The sequence below is a fragment of the Myotis myotis genome, unplaced genomic scaffold, assembly GCF_014108235.1.
Source record: "Myotis myotis isolate mMyoMyo1 unplaced genomic scaffold, mMyoMyo1.p scaffold_m19_p_6, whole genome shotgun sequence".
NCBI classification, from domain to species: domain Eukaryota; kingdom Metazoa; phylum Chordata; class Mammalia; order Chiroptera; family Vespertilionidae; genus Myotis; species Myotis myotis.
In genome coordinates, this window is record NW_023416368.1 from 97,073,996 (window position 1) to 97,095,419 (window position 21,424).

At 58.1% G+C, this 21,424-nt stretch overlaps 1 protein-coding gene across 1 annotated transcript in view; it reads left to right on the forward strand.

Annotated features, from left to right (window-relative positions):
• Positions 1-21,424, forward strand: part of OBSCN (obscurin, cytoskeletal calmodulin and titin-interacting RhoGEF) — a 58,959-nt gene that overhangs the window by 19,709 nt on the left and 17,826 nt on the right. The window contains exons 18-40 of the mRNA XM_036313061.1: positions 2,757-2,835; positions 3,075-3,199; positions 3,352-3,549; positions 3,790-3,822; positions 4,036-4,134; positions 4,247-4,462; positions 4,898-4,970; positions 5,310-5,368; positions 6,323-6,442; positions 6,593-6,732; positions 7,084-7,284; positions 7,390-7,472; positions 7,609-7,782; positions 8,415-8,571; positions 8,871-8,987; positions 9,067-9,231; positions 9,321-9,479; positions 9,621-9,798; positions 10,262-10,375; positions 15,435-15,602; positions 15,969-16,071; positions 16,396-16,525; positions 17,231-17,342. Of these exons, the coding sequence (XP_036168954.1) occupies positions 2,757-2,835; positions 3,075-3,199; positions 3,352-3,549; positions 3,790-3,822; positions 4,036-4,134; positions 4,247-4,462; positions 4,898-4,970; positions 5,310-5,368; positions 6,323-6,442; positions 6,593-6,732; positions 7,084-7,284; positions 7,390-7,472; positions 7,609-7,782; positions 8,415-8,571; positions 8,871-8,987; positions 9,067-9,231; positions 9,321-9,479; positions 9,621-9,798; positions 10,262-10,375; positions 15,435-15,602; positions 15,969-16,071; positions 16,396-16,525; positions 17,231-17,342 (3,003 nt within the window). The remainder of the gene's footprint in view (positions 1-2,756; positions 2,836-3,074; positions 3,200-3,351; positions 3,550-3,789; positions 3,823-4,035; positions 4,135-4,246; positions 4,463-4,897; positions 4,971-5,309; positions 5,369-6,322; positions 6,443-6,592; positions 6,733-7,083; positions 7,285-7,389; positions 7,473-7,608; positions 7,783-8,414; positions 8,572-8,870; positions 8,988-9,066; positions 9,232-9,320; positions 9,480-9,620; positions 9,799-10,261; positions 10,376-15,434; positions 15,603-15,968; positions 16,072-16,395; positions 16,526-17,230; positions 17,343-21,424) is intronic.

A 21,424-nucleotide genomic window follows, 5' to 3' on the forward strand; every position in this document is an offset into this window, starting at 1 on the left:
GTGCCTGTCCATCCTGGGTGAGGGGCTGATGGCTGTTTGCAGGCTGGCCACAGCCCCTTCAGGGTAGGGGTCCCCACTAGGGTGCCTGGCCAGGACGGGTGAGTGGCTGATGGCTGTTTGCTGGCTGGCCACAGCCCCTTCAGGGTGGGGGATCCCACTGGGGTGCCTGGCCAGCCTGGGTGAGGGGCTGAGGCTGTTTTCAGGCTGGCCACACCCCCTTCAGGTTGGAGGGTCCCTGAGGGAGGGATCCCTCTGTGTAGCTGCTTCTTCTCTGGTTTTCTGTCCTGTGACTCCAGCTGCCTTCTGTCTCCTCAACTCAGGGCCTGCCTGGCTCTGCCTCAGCTTCCTCTTCTGGGCCTGAAGGCAGGAAGCTGGGGCAATCACAGGGCTCACCATTGTTTCCTGTCTATAAGGGCTCAGTGTCCTTGCTTAATGCTCATTGTCTTGAAACCATTCTGATGATTCTGTACCCAATTCCAAAGTGTGTGGGCTTTCTCTACAGCAAGCAATTCTCGCACACCAGCTTGGTGTTCTATAATTTAACTCAGTTTGACATTATCTACTTGAAGATAGCGTCAGACCCCACAGGTTAAGGGCTCAGGACCACAAGAGTGAAAGGGTTCAGAAGCCAATGGTAAATCCAAGTTGTCACCTGTGCTTCTTTGTATCAGAGGTTCTCACAGCCATCTCCTCGGGTTCCATTAATTTGCTAGAGTGGCTCACAGAACTCAGAGAAACATTTACTTATGAGGTCACTGTCTTAATGTAAAAATTATAACTCAGGAACAACCAGGTGAAAGAGATGCACAGGACAGGGTATGGGGAAGGGGGAGGGGCTTGCATGCTCTCTGAGTCCAGCACTCTCCCTGCAGCTCCACATGCCCACCAACTGGGAAACTCTCCAAATTCCCATCCTTTTGGGTGTTCCTGGAGGCACCATCACACAGGCACAATTGATTCAACCTCCAGCCCCTCTACCTTACCTCGAGGGACTGAAGCTTTCAACCCCCTAATCACATGGTTGCTTGTCCTGGCAACCAGCCCTGTCTAAGGAGCTTTCCAAAAGTCACATCCTATATAATAAAAGAGAAACATGCAAATTAACCATCCCTCTGCTATGCTCAAGCCATGCCCACCAGCCACACCCACCAGCCAATCAGGAACAAGTATGCAAATTAACCCAACTAAGATGGCGGCAGCCACGGAGCTGGAGCGAGCAGAAGGCTTGGGTTGCCTCCGGTGATGGAGGAAGCCAAGCTTCCTGCCTGCCCTGGCCGGCCCTGGGCTCTGCTCAAGGCTACAAAGTTTCAATTATAGAAGATAAATAAATCCCAGGAAAAAAAGGAAAAAGAAAAAAAGAAGAGGCTGGGAGCTTGGGTCACCAGGGGGCATGGCCAGCCTGAAAACGGCCATCAGCCCCTCACCCAGCTGGCCAGGCACCCCAGCGGGACCTCCACCCTGATCCAGGACACCCTTCAGGGCAAACCAGCCGACCCCCACCCGTGCACCAGGCCTCTATCCTATATAATAAAAGGGTAATGTGCAAATTGACCCTAACAGCAGAACGATTGGTCACTATGACACACACTGACCACCAGCGGGCAGACGCTCAATGAAGGAGCTGCGCCCTGGTGGTCAGTGCGCTCCCACAGGGGGAACTCTGCTCAGCCACAAGCCAGGCTGACGGCTACCAGCACAGCGGTGGTGGCAGGAGCCTCTCCTGCCGCCTCAGCAATGCTAAGGATGTCCGACTGCAACTTAGGCCTGCTCCCCACTGGCAAGTGGACATCCCCCAAGGACTCCTAGGCTGCCAGAGGGATGTCTGACTGCCAGCTTAGGCCCGATCCCCCGGGGAGTGGGACTAAGCCAGCAGGTGGACATCCCCCGAGGGGTCCCAGTCTGTGAGAGGGCACAGGTCGGGCTGAGGGACCCCCCACAAGTGCACAAATTTTTGTGCACCGGGCCTCTACTTATTAACATAAACTCAGGTGTGCATACTTTGTTTCACGTATTTTGTTTGTTTTAATTGTTTCACCTGGAGGGTGTCTTAGTTCATGCTGCTCTAACAAAGCACTGAAGACAGGGTGGCTTATGAACAACAGAAATGTATTTCTGGGTTTTGGAGGCTGAAAGTCCAAGGGCCGGTGCCAGCACCATTGGATTCTTCTGAGTCATAGATGGCCCTCCTGGCTGTGTCCTCACACGGTGGAAGGAGTGCTGTGGGGTCCCTTTCATAAGGACACTAACCTCATTTCTAATGGCCCCACCCTCATGATCTTGTCATCCCCCAAAGGTCCCACATCCGAATGCTATCACCTTGGAGGTTAGGCTTTAGCATATGAATTTGGGGGCCACACCAACATCCTGTCCATAGCAGAGAGCAGATCCAGTCCCTGTTACACCATCATGACTATAAGTGGAAGCCCTCAGCTGAGGCCCAAATACACCAATCTCTGCCCCTTAGCGGGATGGAATTGGAAGATGTTGCCACTTACCCTGCCTTCCATTTGTGAAGCTCAGTCACCCATATCTATAATTTGTTGGGTCTTGTAGTTAGTTATAGGCCTAGAACTTGGGCTGGTAACAGCCTGGGAGTGGGGAGGGGCCACAGGGCAGCTGTGTCCCTATGACCTCTGACTCAGGAGGGTAAGTGGCTCCAGGAACAGCTGTGCAGGGAGAACCAGGTGCCTCTGGGGTGGGGCTGTGCCCGGACGGAGGGAATGCAGCCTGGCTCCAGCTTCACTCTTCGTCCCCAGTGACCAGCACTGACTATGACACTGCCGCGGATGCCACCGAGACCTCGTCCTACTTCAGCGCCCAAGGCTACCAGTCCAGGTGGGGGCCGCACAGGGGCGGTAGTGCCCAGCAGGCTGGCAGTCCCCAGCCCTGGCATGGGGGTGGCCGTGCTGGCTTGGACCGACAGAATCCCAGTCCTGGAGGCTTCATCAAGGCCACGTGGTCTCTGTCCAGCATGTTAACAAAAGACCTCAGAAGTCATCCAGACTGACCCCACTCCCCTTGCGCTGGACCCCTCACCCATCCACATCATGCTGCCCCTTTCTGTTCCCTGCCAGTCGAGAGCAGGAGGGTGTAGAGTCTACGTCAGAAGAGGGACAATTGCCCCAGGTGGTGGAGGAGCTGAAAGACCTCCAGGTGGCCCCTGGCACACGCCTGGCCAAGTTCCAACTCAAGGTGAAAGGTGAGGGAGATAGGGCCGGAGGGCTGGGTGGGGTCTCCCACCAGTAGAAGTTAGGTGGTCACTGTGGCCTGGGGGGTCTCCAGGGATCCCCTCAAGTGGAGGATCCCCCCATCAGCCCCCAGCACCCACCACTACTCTCCCTGTGGTTTCAGGCTACCCGGTGCCCCGCCTGTACTGGTTCAAAGATGGGCAGCCCCTGACTGCTTCTGCGCACATTCGCATGGTGAACAAGAAGGCACTGCACAGCCTGGAGATCCTGTCGGTTACCAGTGAGGATGCCGGCCAGTACTCTGCCTATGTCAGCAACACTGTGGGTGCCGCTTACTCCTCTGCCCAGTTACTGGTCCAAGGTGGGTGCTGGGGGCTGATGTCCGCCGGTGTGACCCCCATGGCAGGCCTGGGGTTGGGCCCACGGTCTTCACGCAGGTGCAGAGGTGTGGTGGGAGGGCAGACACCTGCCTGCCTACATTCCAGAAGGTGCTGGGTGTGGGAGTGGGAGGGTTCCTCAGAGCCCTCACCCTTGGAGCAGGCCCCGGGCCCACGCAGGACACACTGTCCTACTTCAGGTCTGACTTACCTGCCTCTTTCAGGCCCTAATGACCCAGAAAAGAAGCCGGCAGCAGGTGAGCCGAGTCCAGATGGAGGGAGGGCAGGAGGCTCAGTGAGGGTGGTGGGGGGATGCCCATTGGGTGGAGGGAGGGAGGAACCCTGGGCACAGGCTCCAGGGACAACCACTCAGGTGGGTGGGGGCTTGGGCCTGGGAGGAGGGGCATAGCCTACCCATCACAGGGCTGTGGCTCTCCACTTGTCACCAGCAGCCTCTTGTGTCTCCCCAGATGTGCAGCAACAGCTGGTGCCACCCCGATTCCTGGAGAAGTTCACCTCTAAGAAGGTGAAGAAGGGCTCCAGCATTACTTTATCCGTGAAGGTCAAAGGTAGGGCATCCTGTCCTCCCTCACTCAGGATCCCCAGAGAGGATCAGAGGCACCGCCCTTCTAGAATCTCTTCTCAATGGGGGCTGACTGTCCATCATCCACTCCTGCCCAGGTCTCCCCACCCCCACTGTGCACTGGCTGCGGGAGGAGGCCGAGCAGGTGCTGTGGATTGGCCAGGACACCCCGGGCTACACGGTGGCCAGCTCAGCCCAGCAGCACAGCCTGGTCCTGCTGGACGTGGGCCCACAGCACCAGGGCACCTACACCTGCATCGCATCCAACGCTGCTGGCCAGGCCCTCTGCTCCGCCAGCCTGCATGTCTCTGGCTGTGAGTGGGCGTGGGTGGCCTGTTGGGGATGGGAGGGAGCCACCCTCCCTGAGGACTGTCACCCCCTCTCTGAGACCCTGCCTAGACTCCTCCCTGAGCACAGGCCCCAGGGGCCAGCTCCCATCCCTGCCTGTGGGCTTACACCAGCAGGCCAAGACCTATAGCAGCCCCTGCTACTCCAAGCAATCTCTTCCTGGCCCCCTCAGCCCTTCTGTGGGCAGGTCCATCAAGTGTGGACCCATTCCTGTCCCCACCACTGGGGGGGCGAGGGGGTGTGGGCTACATTGGGATGCCGGGCACAGCCTTTCCTTGGGGCTCTGGATGGACAGGCCAAGGCCCTACGTAGGGGTGGCCCACACATCCCAGGCAGAGGTCCCCACCAGAATCATCTCAGCGGGTGGGGGTCATTCTGGCAGTCACCTGTTCTTCTGACAGTGCCCAAGGAGGCAGGATCAGTGGGAGAGACCGCTGCGGTGAAGGAGGCCCTCATCTCCACCTTTCTTCAGGGGTGAGTGAGGGCTCCGTCAGAGCTGATGGGGGTGGCTTGGAGTTCTAGAAGCCCTGGGAGGGGGCAGCACTGCTGCCAGGGAGGGAGCCCTATCCTGGACCGCAGCCTGACTCTGTCCCTTGCAAGCTGTGTGGCTTGGGCCAGCCCCTACCCCCCCCCCAAAAAAAAACAACAACAACAACTCTGTGCCTCAGTTTCCCCATTGTGAAATGAGGGCTCCCCCGAGCCTGACTGTGGCATCTGGCCCACTGCCCTCAGACTCTTTCTGTCAGAGCTCCCACCCAAGGGTATGTGTGGTGGGTCCACCCCAAGCCCTCAAGATACCCCCACCCCCTTTAGGACCAAAGCCATCTCCGAACAGATGCCTGTGGATTTCACCAACCTTGCTGGGCAGAAAGGTATGGGAGGTGCCCATGGCTGATTCCTAATTTGGGATGGGGTGTGGAGGAGGCTGCCTGGCCCCAGGTGTGGGCCCGATTCTGAGCTCTGGGCCCTGCCAGCTCTTGGCTCAGCTCTCATAGCCAGAGGCTGTGTGGATGCCCAGATGCAGGGGGCTGCTGAGTCAGAGCTTGGGTGAGGGGCTCCGTATGTTCAGCCCTTTCCCAGGCAACTGCATAGGGCATTCTGGAAACTTGGCATGTTTTTACCTTCTTTATGGAAAATACTGAGTCTGCACAGAAGAGAGGACAGAGCCGTGTGCCCATCACCCAATTTAGGGTCACTTCTTGGATGATCTACAGCTACTGACTTTACCTGCCCTCCGCCCGCCCTCCCCCCCCACCACCAGCAGCCCTCATCCACCCTTAACCCCAGCCACCGAAGTTTGCCCCGGTCCCTCAGGCCAGCAATCTGGGTCCTGCCCCCTGCCTTCAGTGTCCAGGTCCCGCCCTCCTCTCCTGCAGCCTGGCTGAGCTCCCTGTGCCCCCTGCCCCTCCTGCACCCCTTCCTAGATCAGCTGCCAAGTTGGAACCCCAATGGAGAAACCACAAACCCATTGGGGGCTCCAGTGTCTTCAAACCCCCACCCCCACCCCCCCGCACCGGCCTCTACCCAGCTTGACCCTCAGCTGCCTTGCCCAGTGCCCTGCAGCCACGCTGGCTGCCTGTTCTCCTGACCGCCCACCGCCCTCTCCTGGACCCTGTTTCTCTGCATTTGTAGCCCCTCCATCACACCTTGGCCCAGACACCTGTGAGCCATTGAGGCCCCTTATCCTTGTCAGCTTCTCTGCTTCTGGCAACATAGCCCCGAGCCTGTGTACCCATCTCCCCTGAGCCCCGAGTCAGGATGGGCCTGCAGGGGCTGCTTGGGCTTGTCTGGAGTGTACACTGGCTCAGCTAGGGTCTGACCACCAGGAGAGCCCCTGGCAGCCGAGGCCCATGGCCACCTGACCCTGGCTGAGGTGGGCACGGAGGAGTTCCTGCAGAAGCTGACCTCACAAATCACGGAGATGGTGTCGGCCAAGATCACCCAGGGTGAGGGGCTGGCATGGATCAAGGTCCTAGGTGGAGGGTTGTGGGGGTGGTGACCCAGGGCCAGAGTCCTCCACACCCACACCCTGGAGACCCATAGGGAGGGGCACAGGGCACTGGCCCTTCCCAGTGTCACATGCCCTTTGCCCCCAGCCAAGCTGCAGGTGCCTGGAGGTGACAGTGACGAGGAGTCCAAGACACCGTCCGCATCTCCCCGTCATGGCCGCTCTCGCCCCTCCTCCAGCGTCCAGGAGTCATCCTCGGAGTCGGAAGACGGGGACTCCCGGGGGGAGGTGCTGGGGGCCCCGGGGGATAATGGGGCCCACGGAGGGGAACAGGAGTGAGGGTGGGAGAGGGAACGGGTGGGGGCCTTCGGGTGACAGGGTGGAGGAGGCTGAGGACAAACAGCTGAGCAGGACCCAGGACATCCCAGCACCCCTGAGGCTCCCTTGCCCCTCTGGGGTGGCCCCATCCGGCACCCCTGATAGTGTTTCCATCAGCAGAGGTCAGTGGGGCCTGTTTGAGAACGTCACAGAATGTTAGGATGGCTTCTTCCTCCCACTTAAGGCCAGGGGCCCTGTGACCTTGGCCTTGGGAAGCCCCACTGGCTCCCCTCTGGTCTGATGCAGCTCCCTCCTCCCCAGATCTTTGACATCTACGTGGTCACTGCTGACTACCTGCCCCTAGGGGCTGAGCAGGACGCCATCTCGCTGCGGGAGGGCCAGTATGTAGAGGTGCTGGACTCGGCCCACCCTCTGCGCTGGCTTGTGCGCACCAAGCCCACCAAGTCCAGCCCCTCAAGACAGGGCTGGGTGTCCCCTGCCTATCTGGACAAGCGGCTCAAGGTACCTGGACTGCCCAGGGAGGGGGGTAGGTGAGTTCGGGAACCTGACACCCACAGGGCCAGCCCAGCGCCCAGGCCACCTACAACCCTCTCTGTTCCTCATCAGCTGTCGCCTGAGTGGGGGCCCGCTGAGGCCCCCGAGTTCCCCAAGGAGGCCGTGTCTGAGGATGAGTACAAGATGAGGTTGAGGTGAGGAACCATGGTGGGGGGGTCTTTGGCTGACGAAGTCGGGTGGTGGAGCAACCTTGTGGGGCTGCCCCCTCCACTGTCTTGCTGGTGCCTATGTAGCATTTGAGCTCTTGGTCCCCTCACACTGTGCCTCCAGCTCCATCGTCCAGGAGCTGCTGGCCTCTGAGCAGGCCTTTGTGGGCAAGCTGCAGTTTCTGCAGAGCCACCACATGCAGCACCTGGACCACTGCCCCCACGTGCCAGCGGCGGTGGCCAGCCAGAAGGCCGTCATCTTCCGCAACGTGCCGGACCTCAGCCAGTTCCACAACAGGTAGGCGGGCCTGTGTGTGCATACACATGTACACACATGCAGACATACCACGCACACACACATACACGTGCACATGTACCCTCTGGGTTGGGCCTCCCGGGGTTAGCAGGAGCCAAGACAGACGAGAGAGAAACTGTGTGCACTTGATGTACTTGTTGGAACACCACACCCTTGTACGAAGATACACACATCCTCTGGAACATAGGTGTGTGCACCTGCTTACCCATGGAAGTGCTTGCAGCATTCCTACCTGCTATAGTCTCTGTACATAGGCACACATGCCATTACATGCATAGGAATGGGTTACATGGGCACATGTGTGTACATGTACACAGCCACACAACATATACAGCAGACAATTCACATGTACTACATATGTGTATCTGTTTGCTTATGCACACATGCCTACTCATACATGCCCTGGTGTACATGCACTTCTTCTATGTGTGCGCACACACATACCTGCACACATGTGCACACGCTGAAAAACCATACACGCACGTCCTCACAGCCCAGCCTGTTCCCAGGAGCCACCAGGACTCTGCCCTGGCAGGAGCCTGTTTCCTCCCAGACCTGGGACAGGCTGGGCAGGGGTGGTAAGCAGGGTCCTGATGCTGTCTCCTCCATGGCAGCTTCCTGCAGGAGCTGCAGAGCTGCCAGACAGATGACGACGTGGCCATGTGTTTCCTCAAGAACCAGGCGGCCTTTGAGAAGTACCTGGAGTTCCTGGTGGGCCGAGTGCAGGCCGAGTCGGTGGTGGTCAGCACGGCTGTGCAGGAGTTCTACAAGGTGCCCCTGTCCCCGGCCAGTGCTGGCCCCCGTCTCCAAGATCATCTTCCCTGACCCTGCCCGGCCTCCCACCACCTGCCAGGGCCCCCACAGCCTGCCCAGGTCCTGGGGCCCTGGCTTAGTGAGTAAGGCAGGCAGAGCCCCTGCAGCTCTTCTCACCTGTCAGCGATTGGCCGTCACTGTTGGGGGGTGGGAGGTGAGGCCCACCCAGAGAGGAGGGTCTATGTGCCTGCTCTGGGTGACGTGGACCACCCGGGCCTTGCCCTCCTGCCCTGAAACCCACTCTGCGGTTCCCACAGAAATACTCGGAAGAGGTGCTGTCGGCCATTGACCCCTCGCAGCCGCCCCCACCGCCGCTGCAGCACTTCCTGGAGCAGCCGGTGCAGCGGGTGCAGCAGTACCAGGCTCTGCTCAAGGTAGGCAGCTGGTCCCTCGCCCACACCACCGTGTCCTGGGCCCGCGTGGCGGGTGCACCCTGACCAGGCCTCTCTCCAGGAGTTGATCCGCAACAAGGCGCGGAACCGGCAGAACTGCGCACTGCTGGAGCAGGCCTACGCGGTGGTGTCGGCCCTGCCGCAGCGGGCGGAGAACCAGCTGCACGTGTCGCTCATGGAGAACTACCCAGGCACCCTGGAGGCCCTGGGCGAGCCCATTCGCCAGGTCTGCGGTGGGCGCCATGCAGAGTGGGGGTGGGGGGGCAGAGTGGAGGTCTGTGCCTTGGGCTGACCAAGGGCTGACCCCTCTCCCAGGGCCACTTCATTGTGTGGGAAGGGGCACCGGGTGCGCGGATGCCCTGGAAGGGCCACCACCGCCACGTCTTCCTGTTCCGCCACCACCTGGTGGTCTGCAAGCCCAAGAGGGACTCACACACCGACACCTTCAGCTACGTGTTCCGGAACATGATGAAGGTGTGCAGGCACCAGAGGAGCCTGGGTGCCCGGGGGGGCGGGGGGTGGAGGCAGGGGGGAGACTGCAGGGTGGGCAGGAGGAGCCCTGGGCCGGTTCTCTGGCCACCTCCCGGGCAGTCAGCCTGCCTCCTCCACCCACAGCTAAGCAGCATCGACCTGAACGAGCAGGTGGAGGGGGACGACCGTGCCTTCGAGGTGTGGCACGAGCGGGAGGACTCGGTGCGCAAGTACCTCCTGCAGGCTCGGACTGTCATCACCAAGAACGCATGGGTGAAGGAGATCTGCGGCATCCAGCAGCGCTTGGCCCTCCCCGTCTGGCGTGAGTGCTGGTCCTAGCGGTGAGGTTGGATAGGAGAGCAAACCTGCCAGCCAGGCCATCTGGCTCGGGGACACCCAGGCCCCTGCCCCTGCCTAGGCAGCACCCCCTCAATCAGTTCAGCCTGAGCTGGGATGCTGGGATGGCAATGACTCGAGTGGGGCCATCAGGTTTCACTCAGGGGCCCTCAGCATAGCATAGAAGCCCAGAGGGGTTAGGGGTGTGAAAGGTCTGATCCCTGGGTCTCCTTTCCCATCTAGAGCACACTCTCCTCTCCATACACCCCACCACTCCCCAGTACACCCAACCTGACGCTGATTCAGATTCCCATTCGGGCCCAGTGAGCGACCCAAAGGGGTGGGGATTGCAGCAACCACACTGCTCGGCCTTGGGACTTCTGACCCTACCAGGGGTGCACTGGGGGCAGGGTAAGCACTCAGCCCAGGTGTGTGATGTGTGTTCCCAGGGCCCCCGGATTTCGAGGAAGAGCTGGCCGACTGTACAGCCGAGCTGGGTGAAACAGTCAAGCTGGCCTGCCGTGTGACGGGCACACCCAAGCCCATCGTCAGCTGGTACAAAGGTAGGTCCCCGTGGGCTAAAGGTGCTGGCCTTGCCACAAGGAAGAGCTTCCCAAAAGGAATCAGGCTAGGTGGGGACCAGGACCCAGGGTAGGGCCCGGTCAGGGGCTGGGTGCCAGGGACAGGCCTCCTGCCCCTGTTGCCTGCTCCCAAATCAAAGACAGCATGGCCAGGGCGCATGAGGTGGGATGAAGGGAGAGGGTGTGCATCAACCCTGTCCATGGGAGCTGACTTTCTAGGGGAGTGGACAGGCGGCAGCAGACAGACAAAGGTGTAACGGGAAGTCAGAACAAGGCACAGCCAGGCACACCTGTTGGAGGCTTCCGAAGAGCAGTGAGGTGCCCAGGAGGCCAGGGAGAGGGGCCGCCATGGCAGAACAGTGGAAGATGTGGGCTGCCATGGGGTCTCACATTTGATTGAGTGATAGGAGCTGCAGAGAGTTCAGGGATCCCCAAAACCACCCTCACTCTGACAGCAAGGTCCAGGGTCCCACAACTCCTGTTGGGTTCAGTGATTCACTGGGGACTCACAGAACTCAGCAGAGCCCTTCCACTGAGGTTCCAGTTGATTGCTATGGAAAGGAAAGGGGTGTGGGGCGGGGCCTGGCAGGGGTGCCGGTGGGTTGGGCAGATGGTGCCTATGCTCCCAGCTCTGATGTTTGACAGCACACGGAGAGTGGCCAACTAGGGGCTCTCATCAAGCCTTGGTGCCCCAGGTTTCTGTTGGGGGTCATTCATGTTGTCACGACTGACTGCTGCATGGCTGACCTCAGTCACAGCCCCTCCAGGGGTCAAGCTGATGCTGCGTGTCCCAAAGTCCCCATACTAAACCACAATGTAGCACAGACCATTCAGAGTGGCCCAAGACCCCAGGTAAACCAGGATACTCTTGTCAGAGGTCACCTGGGCGGGCAGATAAGCTTCATCTGGGCTGGCAGGTAGGCCTCTGAGACCCTAGTTCGGTGTGAATAACCAAGTCCAGTCCTGGTTTCAAAGGAGTCATCCAGGGCTGTCAGTCCTTCTTGTCCTACTTGTCCACACCTAGCCAGGGGCATTTGTTTGCTCTTACGGGCTAAGGATGGGGCTGGAGAGGACACACAGGGGCGTTTTGCTGGGACATGCAGGAGGGGCCTCCCTGTGGCCCATGGTCAGAGCTGCATGGCAGACCTGTGGATGCAGCAGCTGGTTCCTGTGGCAGCTTAAAAGAACTTCCTGGGGTCTTCCTTCTGGAGGGAGGCCTGGGGTCCACACAGTCCCTTCCCATACACCTCGCCCTGCAGCTCAACTGCCCTTTCCAATATCCCTCCGCACCCAGACCTTTCCCCCGAAGGGCGGGCTCAGAGGGACAATGCAATTCATAAAGGTCCTCCAGAAATGACTCGGCATTCCTCGGACCCTCCTTTTGGCCAGATTGTCCTCAGGAGTATGTGCTGGCTTGCCACCTCCGAGGGGAATAGGGTGTGCCTCACTCTGCGGTCAGGGTAGAGTCCTGGGTTCTTAACTGCGCCTCTGGCTCTCTCGCCCTGGCGGTTACCCAGTGAAACCCTGGAGGGGGTGGCCCCTCTGGGGACAGCTGTGTCCAGTGAGCGCAAGCAGTGAGGGAAGCTGGACCGACGGCTCACGTTGACATGGTGGTCAAACTGCAGGTGGTACGAGCGGCGCATGCAGCCATGGGGTGTGGCCAGAGCCAGCAGTTGGCTGACCCAAAACACCATTATGATGGGAAACACCACAGATAGCTCTTGAGGCACTGACCTGCCAGGATAGGGGTCCGCTCATGTGATGTGCCCCCACCCGGACTAGAGCATTTCTCAGCAGTCCTCTGTGTGGCTGCAGGGGGGTCAGCACCCTGCGCCCATGGCAGCTCCACGCAGAACCCTGGTGCTGGGTGGGAGCCCATCAGCAGCCTTTCTTTGCTTCAGTGGCTCATGGCCCAAGGTGGGGGTGTCTTCCGCCAGGCCACTATATTTAAGTGGCAAAACAAACAGCCAAGCCACTTGCAACTCCTCAAGGTCAGTGAGCACATAACAATCTTGGCCGGGAAGAGCAGCATCGGGCAGAAGTCAGACTCACCGGCAGACAAAATGTCCTCATACAGCAGGAGCTGAGTGCTGGGGGCAGAGTGTCAACACTGCCCCACCGGGCAGCTGCCAGGGCAGAGAGCTCTGGAGATGTGTATTGGAGACCTTGCCATGAGAATGCAGAGCAGACCTGTTGCAGCCACCCTGCCTATATCAGCTGGAGCCACAGGAGTAGAGACTGGTTTGGGCTGGTGACAATCTACTCCCACTGGCTGTACAAGGCTGTTGATTTGCGACGCAGCCTCTCCTGTTACCCAGCTACCTTCGAATCACACAGGAGGCCCAGAACCTCCTTTCTCCATGGGGTTCAGAGCATCAACCTGGGAAGGGACTGATTGCTGGGCTCGGCCGGTTCCATGCTCCAAGACCCCCTCTCAATGTGCAGGCATCTCCACCAGGACTGTCCCCTCCCCAAACACAGCAAACATCAGGGTCTAGAGGTAGAGCCACAGCCACAGTCCCCTGACACTATCTTCCCGGATAATCAGGAACCTTGCGAAGACTCCACCCGTGGAATCCAAGTGCCTGTATCCGGAAGACCTTTGAAGGTCTGAATTCTCCCTCTGCCCGAGGCCCCAGCATGTAGGACAAGCATGTAGGACCAGAGAGGCTGATGCCCACTGCTGATCATTTTTCTCTTAAAGCAGTGGTGGTTGGGTGGAGGAGAGGAAGGGGCCAGGGATCAAGACACACTTCCACACTTCAGTGACATCCAGTGCTTTGGGCTCGCCCAAACCCTTACCTGGGCAGCATGACCGTCTCTGCTGATGTATCCATTTTAGCTCGGGGACCCCTTGTCTTAACAGCTGTGTCATCACTCTCTAGGGTTCCATGCCCTTCCACCCACTGGGGTTTAACTTGTATGGTAGTGACCTTTATTATGGGTTGTCCACTTACCAGGTCATCTCTAGTCTTTCTGTGATGGCTGAATGAGATTTCTGAGGCGGCAGGGCTGCCTGTCAGAACACACTCCCTGCGGGTCACTCTTCCAGCTGTCACCACATTCTAGATGCCAACCAGGTGCCACGCGCTGTGTGCCAGCCGTCAGTGGCTCCCTGTGGGGCTTCTTCTGTTCAGGTGCCTGTCCTCATAGCCAAAAATCTCACTCGTTCCTGTCCTCTGCCCATCGGGGTTGATGATGGCCCACACGGGTTGTAGCATTTGTTGATGTTTCAGAAGAAGGCTGTGCATGCAAAGCTCTCCTCTAATGCTGAAGGAGCCAAGAGACCAAAGAACGAGGCAGACCGTTCCAGCTGGTCGATTAATGAGGTTAACAGGAGACTTACATACAAAAATGCAAGACGATCAGACCTCCACGCTTTGCCTCCCAGACTGTTTTGTAGCCAGTGAGAGGGTGGGAAAGAAGTGTTAATCTAAAGGGAGGGGGACTGCCAGGTGCCGAGGGGGTCTGGCATCAGAGCTGGTTAAAGACAGACAAGTCCAGGGTGAATCACTCCAGAAGCAGAGCACAGAGTTTCCAGGGCGGGGCTGGGAGTCAAGGTGGCAGATTAGCTACATCAGGGCCAGCTCTGTCCGCACATAGGAAGCAGGGTGACCCGAGGCTGAACCAACAGCGCAAGGAGAGAGCGTGTCGACCAAGGCACCAACCAGGAATCTGTCTCTGAGCCTCCCTCTCAGCACGCAGACTGCAGCCACCTGCCCAGCTCCTCTCCATTCACAGGCAGCAGGTGGAGAGGGCTGTGACTGCCCAGCTGACCACACAGGTCGGTTGGCATGTCTACCACCAATCCCCATGGACCTCCCTCAGGCCCTGTTACTTGCCACCTTCTTTCTCTGCTGGAATGATGTGTCTCTGACTGTGTCTCTTGCTTGTCACCAAACTGAATATCAGAAGCCATGAAGGATCTAAGATGATTTCCTGCCTCCCAGCCAGACACAGACACAAAACCCAGTCACAGAAAAAAAGCACAGTGCTTTGGGTCAGTTGCCCCGATCCCCATGCCCAGGGCCAGATATTAGCTGTGCACAGTGGGTCGCACCGCAAGAGAGACCCCAAGATTTAGGAGGTGCTGAGCTTTTGTAGGGCTGCTGACACATCTGCCCGTCCATTCCCCAGAGAGAGAAATGCCTCGGGGGTCGGGGGAAGGGGAGAAGGCTCTGTTTCTGTGCCCTGGACAGCCCAGGTGACTCTGAACAAGGGCCGGAGCTGGTGTCATGTCTGCACAGCAGTGGGCCTGGTGGGATGCCAGAAAGGTCTGGAGAGCTGTTCTCTGACAGTAAGCAAGGACTGAGGAGGCACTGGATTGATGATGTCACCAGCAGCCTTGCTGAGAGCTGTTCTGTGGGAGATGGAAGTGGGGGTTGGGGCGGGGGGGATGCACGTTGGGAGATGAGAAGGAAGCACTGGAGAGAGAACAACTTTCCTGGAACATAGAACAGGGGTGGAGAGAAATGGGGTGGCGGCTGGAGGCTTTGTTTTGTATGCGTTAAAATCATTTTTTAAGGTTTCCTGTGAATTAAAGGTCAAGATTCTGGTTATGAATGGTTGTAACTTAAACCACCTTGTTTAGCACATCGGAAAGTGTTTGTTTATGGAATTTTACTTATTTATGGAGGAAAGGGTTCTTCGGAGTGAAAGGTGCACATCTCCCCATTCCTCACCCAGGAAAGAATCACATGATGGCTGGAGACATTAGGTTGGGTGGGTATTCAGACAGTGTGTCTGTTGGGGCTGGGGAGGTCTGCACCTTGGAAGTGCCTGGAGGTCACAGAATCACTGGCTAGGTGGCTCAGGGTCTGGTTATTGGAATGGGATGTCTTTTGTGGGGTTCAGGCCCCCAGCCTACCCTCCAAAGGCCACACTGTGCACACGAAAGCCTGGGGACGTATCCAGGGAGCTGCACCTGGCCCTTGTGCTTCAGGCCCGCTCCCTAACCCATCACTGCCTGTGACCATGACCCCAGGCAAGCCCCGCCTCTTGTCCCCGTGCACCTCTCTATGACGGCCTCCCTCCTTTCCAGATGGGAAGCCAGTGGAGGTGGACCCTCACCACATCCTCATTGAAGACCCTGATGGCTCATGCACCCTCATCCTGGACAATCTGACCAGCGCTGATTCCGGCCAGTACATGTGTTTTGCGGCCAGTGCTGCCGGCAATGCCAGCACCCTGGGCAAGATCCTGGTGCAGGGTGAGCCTGGGAGGGAGGCTGGATGGGCCCCGGACACACCCACCACAGCAGTCCCCAAGGCGGTGCAGGCATTCGGATGGAGCTGGCAGGGGTTGTGGATGTCTGACCCAAGTATGGGGCCTCATTGGTCCGGGTGGGGTCCTGCACATTATGCCTTCTCTCTCATTTTGTCTGTGTTCCTCTCTCTGTGTCTCTATCTCTCCATCTTTTCTCTCTGTCTCTCTCCCTCTTCCTTCCTCTTTCTGTGTCTCTCAATCTATCTCTCTGTGTATCTCTTTACCTGTCTCTGTGTTTCTCTCCATTTCTCTCCGTCTCTGTCTCTCTCCGTGTCTCTCCCTTTCTCCTCCCCACCCTCTGGCCCCACAGTCCCCCCAAGGTTTGTGAGCAAGGTCCGGGCAGTGCCTTTTGTGGAAGGAGAGGACACCCAGGTCACCTGCACCATCGAAGGTGCCCCACACCCTCAGATCAGGTGGGTTAGGTGGACAAGGGGGGTGGGCCTGCCCAGGGCCTCCACTTCTGCCTGTAAATCGAGGGTGGGCAGCTTGTTCACTGTGTTGGGGTCAACTAGACAGAAGCTCAGCCATTTGGGTGAGAAGTGGGTGTCCTGAGGGCGTGGCCTGTCTGACACAGCCCTCGCTGCAGCAAGGAGGGACTGCTAGGCCGGATGTTGGGCAGGTGGCATCCAAAAGGGTGGGCGCTATCAGGACACCAGGTCTGTGGGGTGGGTGAGGCGGGTCATGAGCACTGGGGGTTTTGGAGAGGCTCCACTGACTACTGGGGCTGCTGGTTTCAGGTGGTACAAGGACGGGGCCCTCCTGACCCCTGGTGGCAAGTACCGGACCCTGAGTGAGCCACGCAGTGGCCTGCTGGTGCTGGAGATCCGGGAGGCCAGCAAGGAGGACCTGGGCCACTATGAGTGTGAGGTGAGCGGGGAGGATACAGGGAAGTGGTGGGGAGCTTGCCGTGGGGCCACAACCTTGTCATCATCATCGATAACGCATGATGTAGAGCAGACATCAGGTTCAGGTCCCGCAGGGTCCATGACAGTACACCAAGTCCACTGTCATGCACGTCCATGGATGAGACAGAAGATATCAGCTCCACTGTCACCACCATCCATGATGAGGGAGGAGACACAGGCTTACTGTCACCTACCATTCATGGTGAAAGATTGTACAACAGACTTACCAAAGTCCATTCTGAGACAGGGGACGCCATGAAACTGTCTCCCACCACCGTGGTGAGAGAGGAGACACCAGACCGACTGTCACTCACCTTCTGATGAGAGGGAACACCAGGCCACTGTCGCACACCACCCGTTATTAAAGAAGGGAAAACAGGCAACTGCCACCCCATCTATGATGAGCTAACAGGACTCCATAAGCGGGGCTCTGGGCAGGGTCTGTCCTGCCCTTCATGGTCCAGGGACAGTGTGTGCAGGCTGTGTCTGCCTGGGGCCAGCCTCCTCCATGATACTGCTGCTGGCAGCCTGGGGTGGGCCGGGAGGGGTCTGCCCTCCGTGTCAGGTCTCAAGTCGGCTTGGGCCCTGTAAGTTCAACTCATCCCCAAAAGGGTGAGTCAGGCTCCCTGGACTCTAAGTGGCCTTTGCCGTCTGTGTCTGTCCGCAGCTGGTGAACCGGCTGGGCTCCGTACGAGACGGCGTGGAGCTGTGCCTGCAGGGCCCTACCCTGCAGGCCAGGGAACCACACCGCCGCAGGGAGCACGTGGCTGTGGTGGAAGGTAGGTGCAGCCGTTGAAGGTCTCAGCCTGGCTGGATTTGCTGGGGCTGGGTGGGGTGACACCATCAGTCCTTCCAATCAGGGTGTGCTCCCTGGAGAAGAGGCATTGGATGGAGGGGCTGCAGAGGCCTGACTGGAATAGAAAGTGGGTGGGACGAGGATGATGGGCCATAAACCCAGAACCCGGGCAAGGCTGGACTGACAACTTTAGGGCTCAGGGCCCAGGCCCTGCTCACCATCCCTGGGGAATAACGTATATAAAGGGCAGACCCAGGCCTGGGCAGCCTGTCAGGCAGCGGCCAGCAAGTGGGAGGGGTGGGAGGAATGGTAAGTGGGACAACTCCACCTAAGAGGGCGCTAGCCAAGTGCAGAGTGTAGGCTGCTGGGCTCCAGTTTGGCTTCCAGGAGATGGAGCGGGTGTCATGGTTCTGGTCTCTCCATACTAGGCAGGCTGTCCATGTTGAGTATCCCTGGCCTGGGGCCACCCCTGGGGTCCTGGGAGGGGGAGAGGTGGACCAGACTACAGAATGGGCCTCATTTGGGAAGGTGTGTTTCTGGCAGGAGGCGAAGGGCAGGGAAGTGCCTCATGCTTCCACTCACACACACTGTGACCCCAGGGTCCCAGCTGGGTCTGGCTGAGGATGGCCAGGACAGGGAGGAGGGCAGCTCACATCTGTCCTGGGCTGCTCAGTCTGAGAGAGCAGCCTTCTGGGGCTCACAGAGCAAGCTGCCAAGGGAGAGCTTCTCCGTCTGAGCTGCCTCACCTGGAAGAGGCTGTCTGGAAGGTGGTGAGCCTCCTGTCCCTGGAGACATGCAAGTACAGGCTGGGCCAACACCTGGTGGAGCTGCAACTCCCATAGTAGGACAAGTTGAAATGTGTGTCCTCCCAAATTCTGAAAGTTGGCTGCTGTGATCCTTGGCCACTAGACCCAGTCCCTCCCAGGACCCAGCGTCTGGGGGCCACTGTCTGTCTGGATCCTCACAGAGTCGGCCACCTAGAGTTCAGAACTTGGCCTCAGGGCCTTCGAGACTCTCCAGGGTCCTCACGGAGACCCATCCCTCCCTTGTGGGCAAGGGTTCTGGTTCCTCGTCCCCCAGAGGGCTGCCTGCACTGCCGGCCAGTTCTGCCGGAGGACAGGGCTATCTCTGGCACTTCCACTTCCTGCTGGTGGCACCTCCAGGGGGTGTGCTGAGCAGGGGGCTCGGAGCTCCCTCTCGGCTGGGGATAAGCACAGTCCTACAGAGCCGTTCTCTTCACTGTCCTGGTGGATCTTTTCTTGTCAATGTTCCGTGACCGGCCTCCAGTGTGGACACGTGCTGTGCCTCACTCAGGGAGATGGCCGGTTCTCACAGACCCTGGAATTGGAGCCTGCCACCTCCCGCTTCCTAACCCTGTCCTGCTGCTTTATCGATAACCTGGTGGCCCGCAGCCAGCTGGTCCTGTGGAGTGGGCGCCGCCCCCTCGCTTGTGAAACTGCACTGGGCTGGAAGTCCTGCTTCGCACGTCTGCACCCCTCCCACGGTAGCCAGTACTCACCAGGGCCCAGAGCCTATCAGGCTGCAGTTAGGTCAGGAACAAAGCCATCTAGGGGTGCCAGACCAGCACTCCCAAGAGCACAGGATGGGCCCGTCAGGGAGGATGAGAGGCAGAGGCCTGGTTCTCCCATTGCTCTGCACACAGGGTCTGCCCAGCTTAGACAAATCCATGGCATTTTTTCTGAACCCATTCTCCCAGCAGGCTGCCCTCTCTCCAGGAAGCAGCTTGCACAAACATGCACATGCACGCACACACATACACCTGTGTGCATACCCACACAGGAACACACGTATACACGTGTGCACACACAGAGACTCAGCTAGTACATTTAATTCACATGCACCTAATCAAAGACAAGTCTAAAACGCTCTTGGTTGCCTAAAGCAAAGCCTTACTCCATGTGGCTTTGCAGCAAAGCAGAGCCTCCCCTTCAACTTACACAGGACAGTGAGAGGGGATGCTGAGATTTGAGGGAGCTGGTAGCCGGTGGCATCCTTGCTGTCCAGGTGGGCAAGACTGGGTGGGACACCCCTGAGCCAAGCCTGACCCCGCCCAGAAGCTGCAGAAAAAGAGGCCTTAAGATGATTAGCATAACTGCTGCCTGGCCCCAGACAAGTCCTGTTCTGTCTCTGGGACTTGGGTCCCCCATCACAAGACAGGAGTCACAGGCCCTATCCTGCTGCTCCGGGGAGGAGGAAAGCTAGGCGCTCCTGTGAGAAGACCTGGGTTGCCCAGGCATCTGCAGGCTGCTCCATGGGCCTCCGTGTTCTCCAGCCGTGGAGCTCAGATTCGCCTCCTCCAGGACTCCAGCCATTCTCTCCTAGAGACACCTTTGGTCTTTAGGGGATTTTTTCCCTGTAAAATGGGCATCAGCTATCCTGGTTCTAGTTTGGCTGCTTGCTCACTGTGCAGCCACAGGCTATTCCTTCCCTCTCTCTAGACCTCAGTTTCTATGTCTGAGAAGCAGGACTTTGGCCTGACAAATTCCCAGGGTTCCCTAGGCACATAGCTGAAGGAGAAGCTGGGATTCTGTGTGGGCAGCCTAGGAAAGGGCCTTGCTTTATCTGAAGCTTCTGCAAGACCCTCAAGAGGGACAGGTCCTGCTCTCATGGAGCATGCATTGCCATACCACTCAAGGCAGACAGATCAGCAGTTCAGTGAGGGAACTAGCGCTCTAACATGAGACAGTGTCCCTGGGGCACACGGCCCGGCAGGGCTTGGACCCAGTGCTGCTAAGCTGAGCGGGCTACTACACTGCCATGCCACTTAGCTAGCTCAGCCCTACGTGCTGACTGATCTGTAACCCTCGCTATTCCGACTGTTTTCTTTGTAGTCACTGAGCAGGAGACTAAAGTCCCCAAGAAAACCGTCATCATGTAAGTGCAGGCGTGTTTCTAACCTTCCTTCTGACTGCCGTGCCACCTGCATGCCCACTAACCCACCCGGACCTTGCCCGTGTGGTCTGGCACCTGCTTGCCTGACTGCCTGCCCTCACTGTCTGTGCTTGCCACACAGACTGCCAGCACCTTGCAGGTACTGCCAGGGAGTTCACTCCCCTGGACTTGGCTGCCTTCACACTCAGCTTTCTCTTCCAGGGCCTCAGAACCCTCTCCATGGCTGCACTGCCTCAGGAGGGTAGACTTACTCTGCACACTCCACAGTGTCTCACCTAGAGTCACACCTGTTAGGGTAGACCTGGGACTGACAACTGTGTCCTGCTGGGCTAGAGGCATATTTCTACCCTTCAACACCCTGGGATCTAGGGTGTTGCTGTCCAACAGAATTTCCTGTGAGGATGGAAATATTACAAGTTTACAGTGTCTACTACAGCTGCATGTGACTATTGGGCATTTAAAATGTGTCTAATGCAAATGAAGAATTGAACTTTAACTTTTCACTAGTTTGACTTCAATTAAAATAGTATAACCATAGCTCTGGAGCCCTTAGACATCTCCAAGTCCAACCCTCACATTTGAAAGATGGGGAAACTGAGGTTCAGGAAAGAAAAGAGGGTTTCTCAGGGTGGCTTGTGATTCTAAGCTAACAAAGCACCCATTTCCCTGGTGCCACACCCACTGTCCTTCTTCTTCCAAGCCTTTAAAGCTGGAAAAAAAAGACATATGGTTGTTGATAATTAAATAACACAAGAGGTCCAGAGCTAGTTGAAGCCATGAAGGAGGGATTGGTTTTGGCCTGGACAATCTGGAAGGACTTCCAATAGGAGATGTGTGCAGGTGGATGTGGTGGAAGAGCTTGCAAAAGCCAGGAGGCAAGAAAGGCGATCGTTTCCTAAGGCCAGGTGACTGAGAACTCCAGGATGGCAACCTCTTAGTTCCCCAAGGGCCTCAGGCCTCTTAAAGGGCCTACAGTTAGTCATGTTGCTAGAGAATCCCATATTCACACGTTTGATAAGGTCCTGGGTTAACCTTCCTGACTTTCTTCCTCCTCCCACAAAGCAGGTCGACACCCCACAATAGAGGGGCTGCCTAGGGCAGCAATGAGCACCCCATCCCTGGAGGTATGCAACTACTCTGCAGCTTTACACA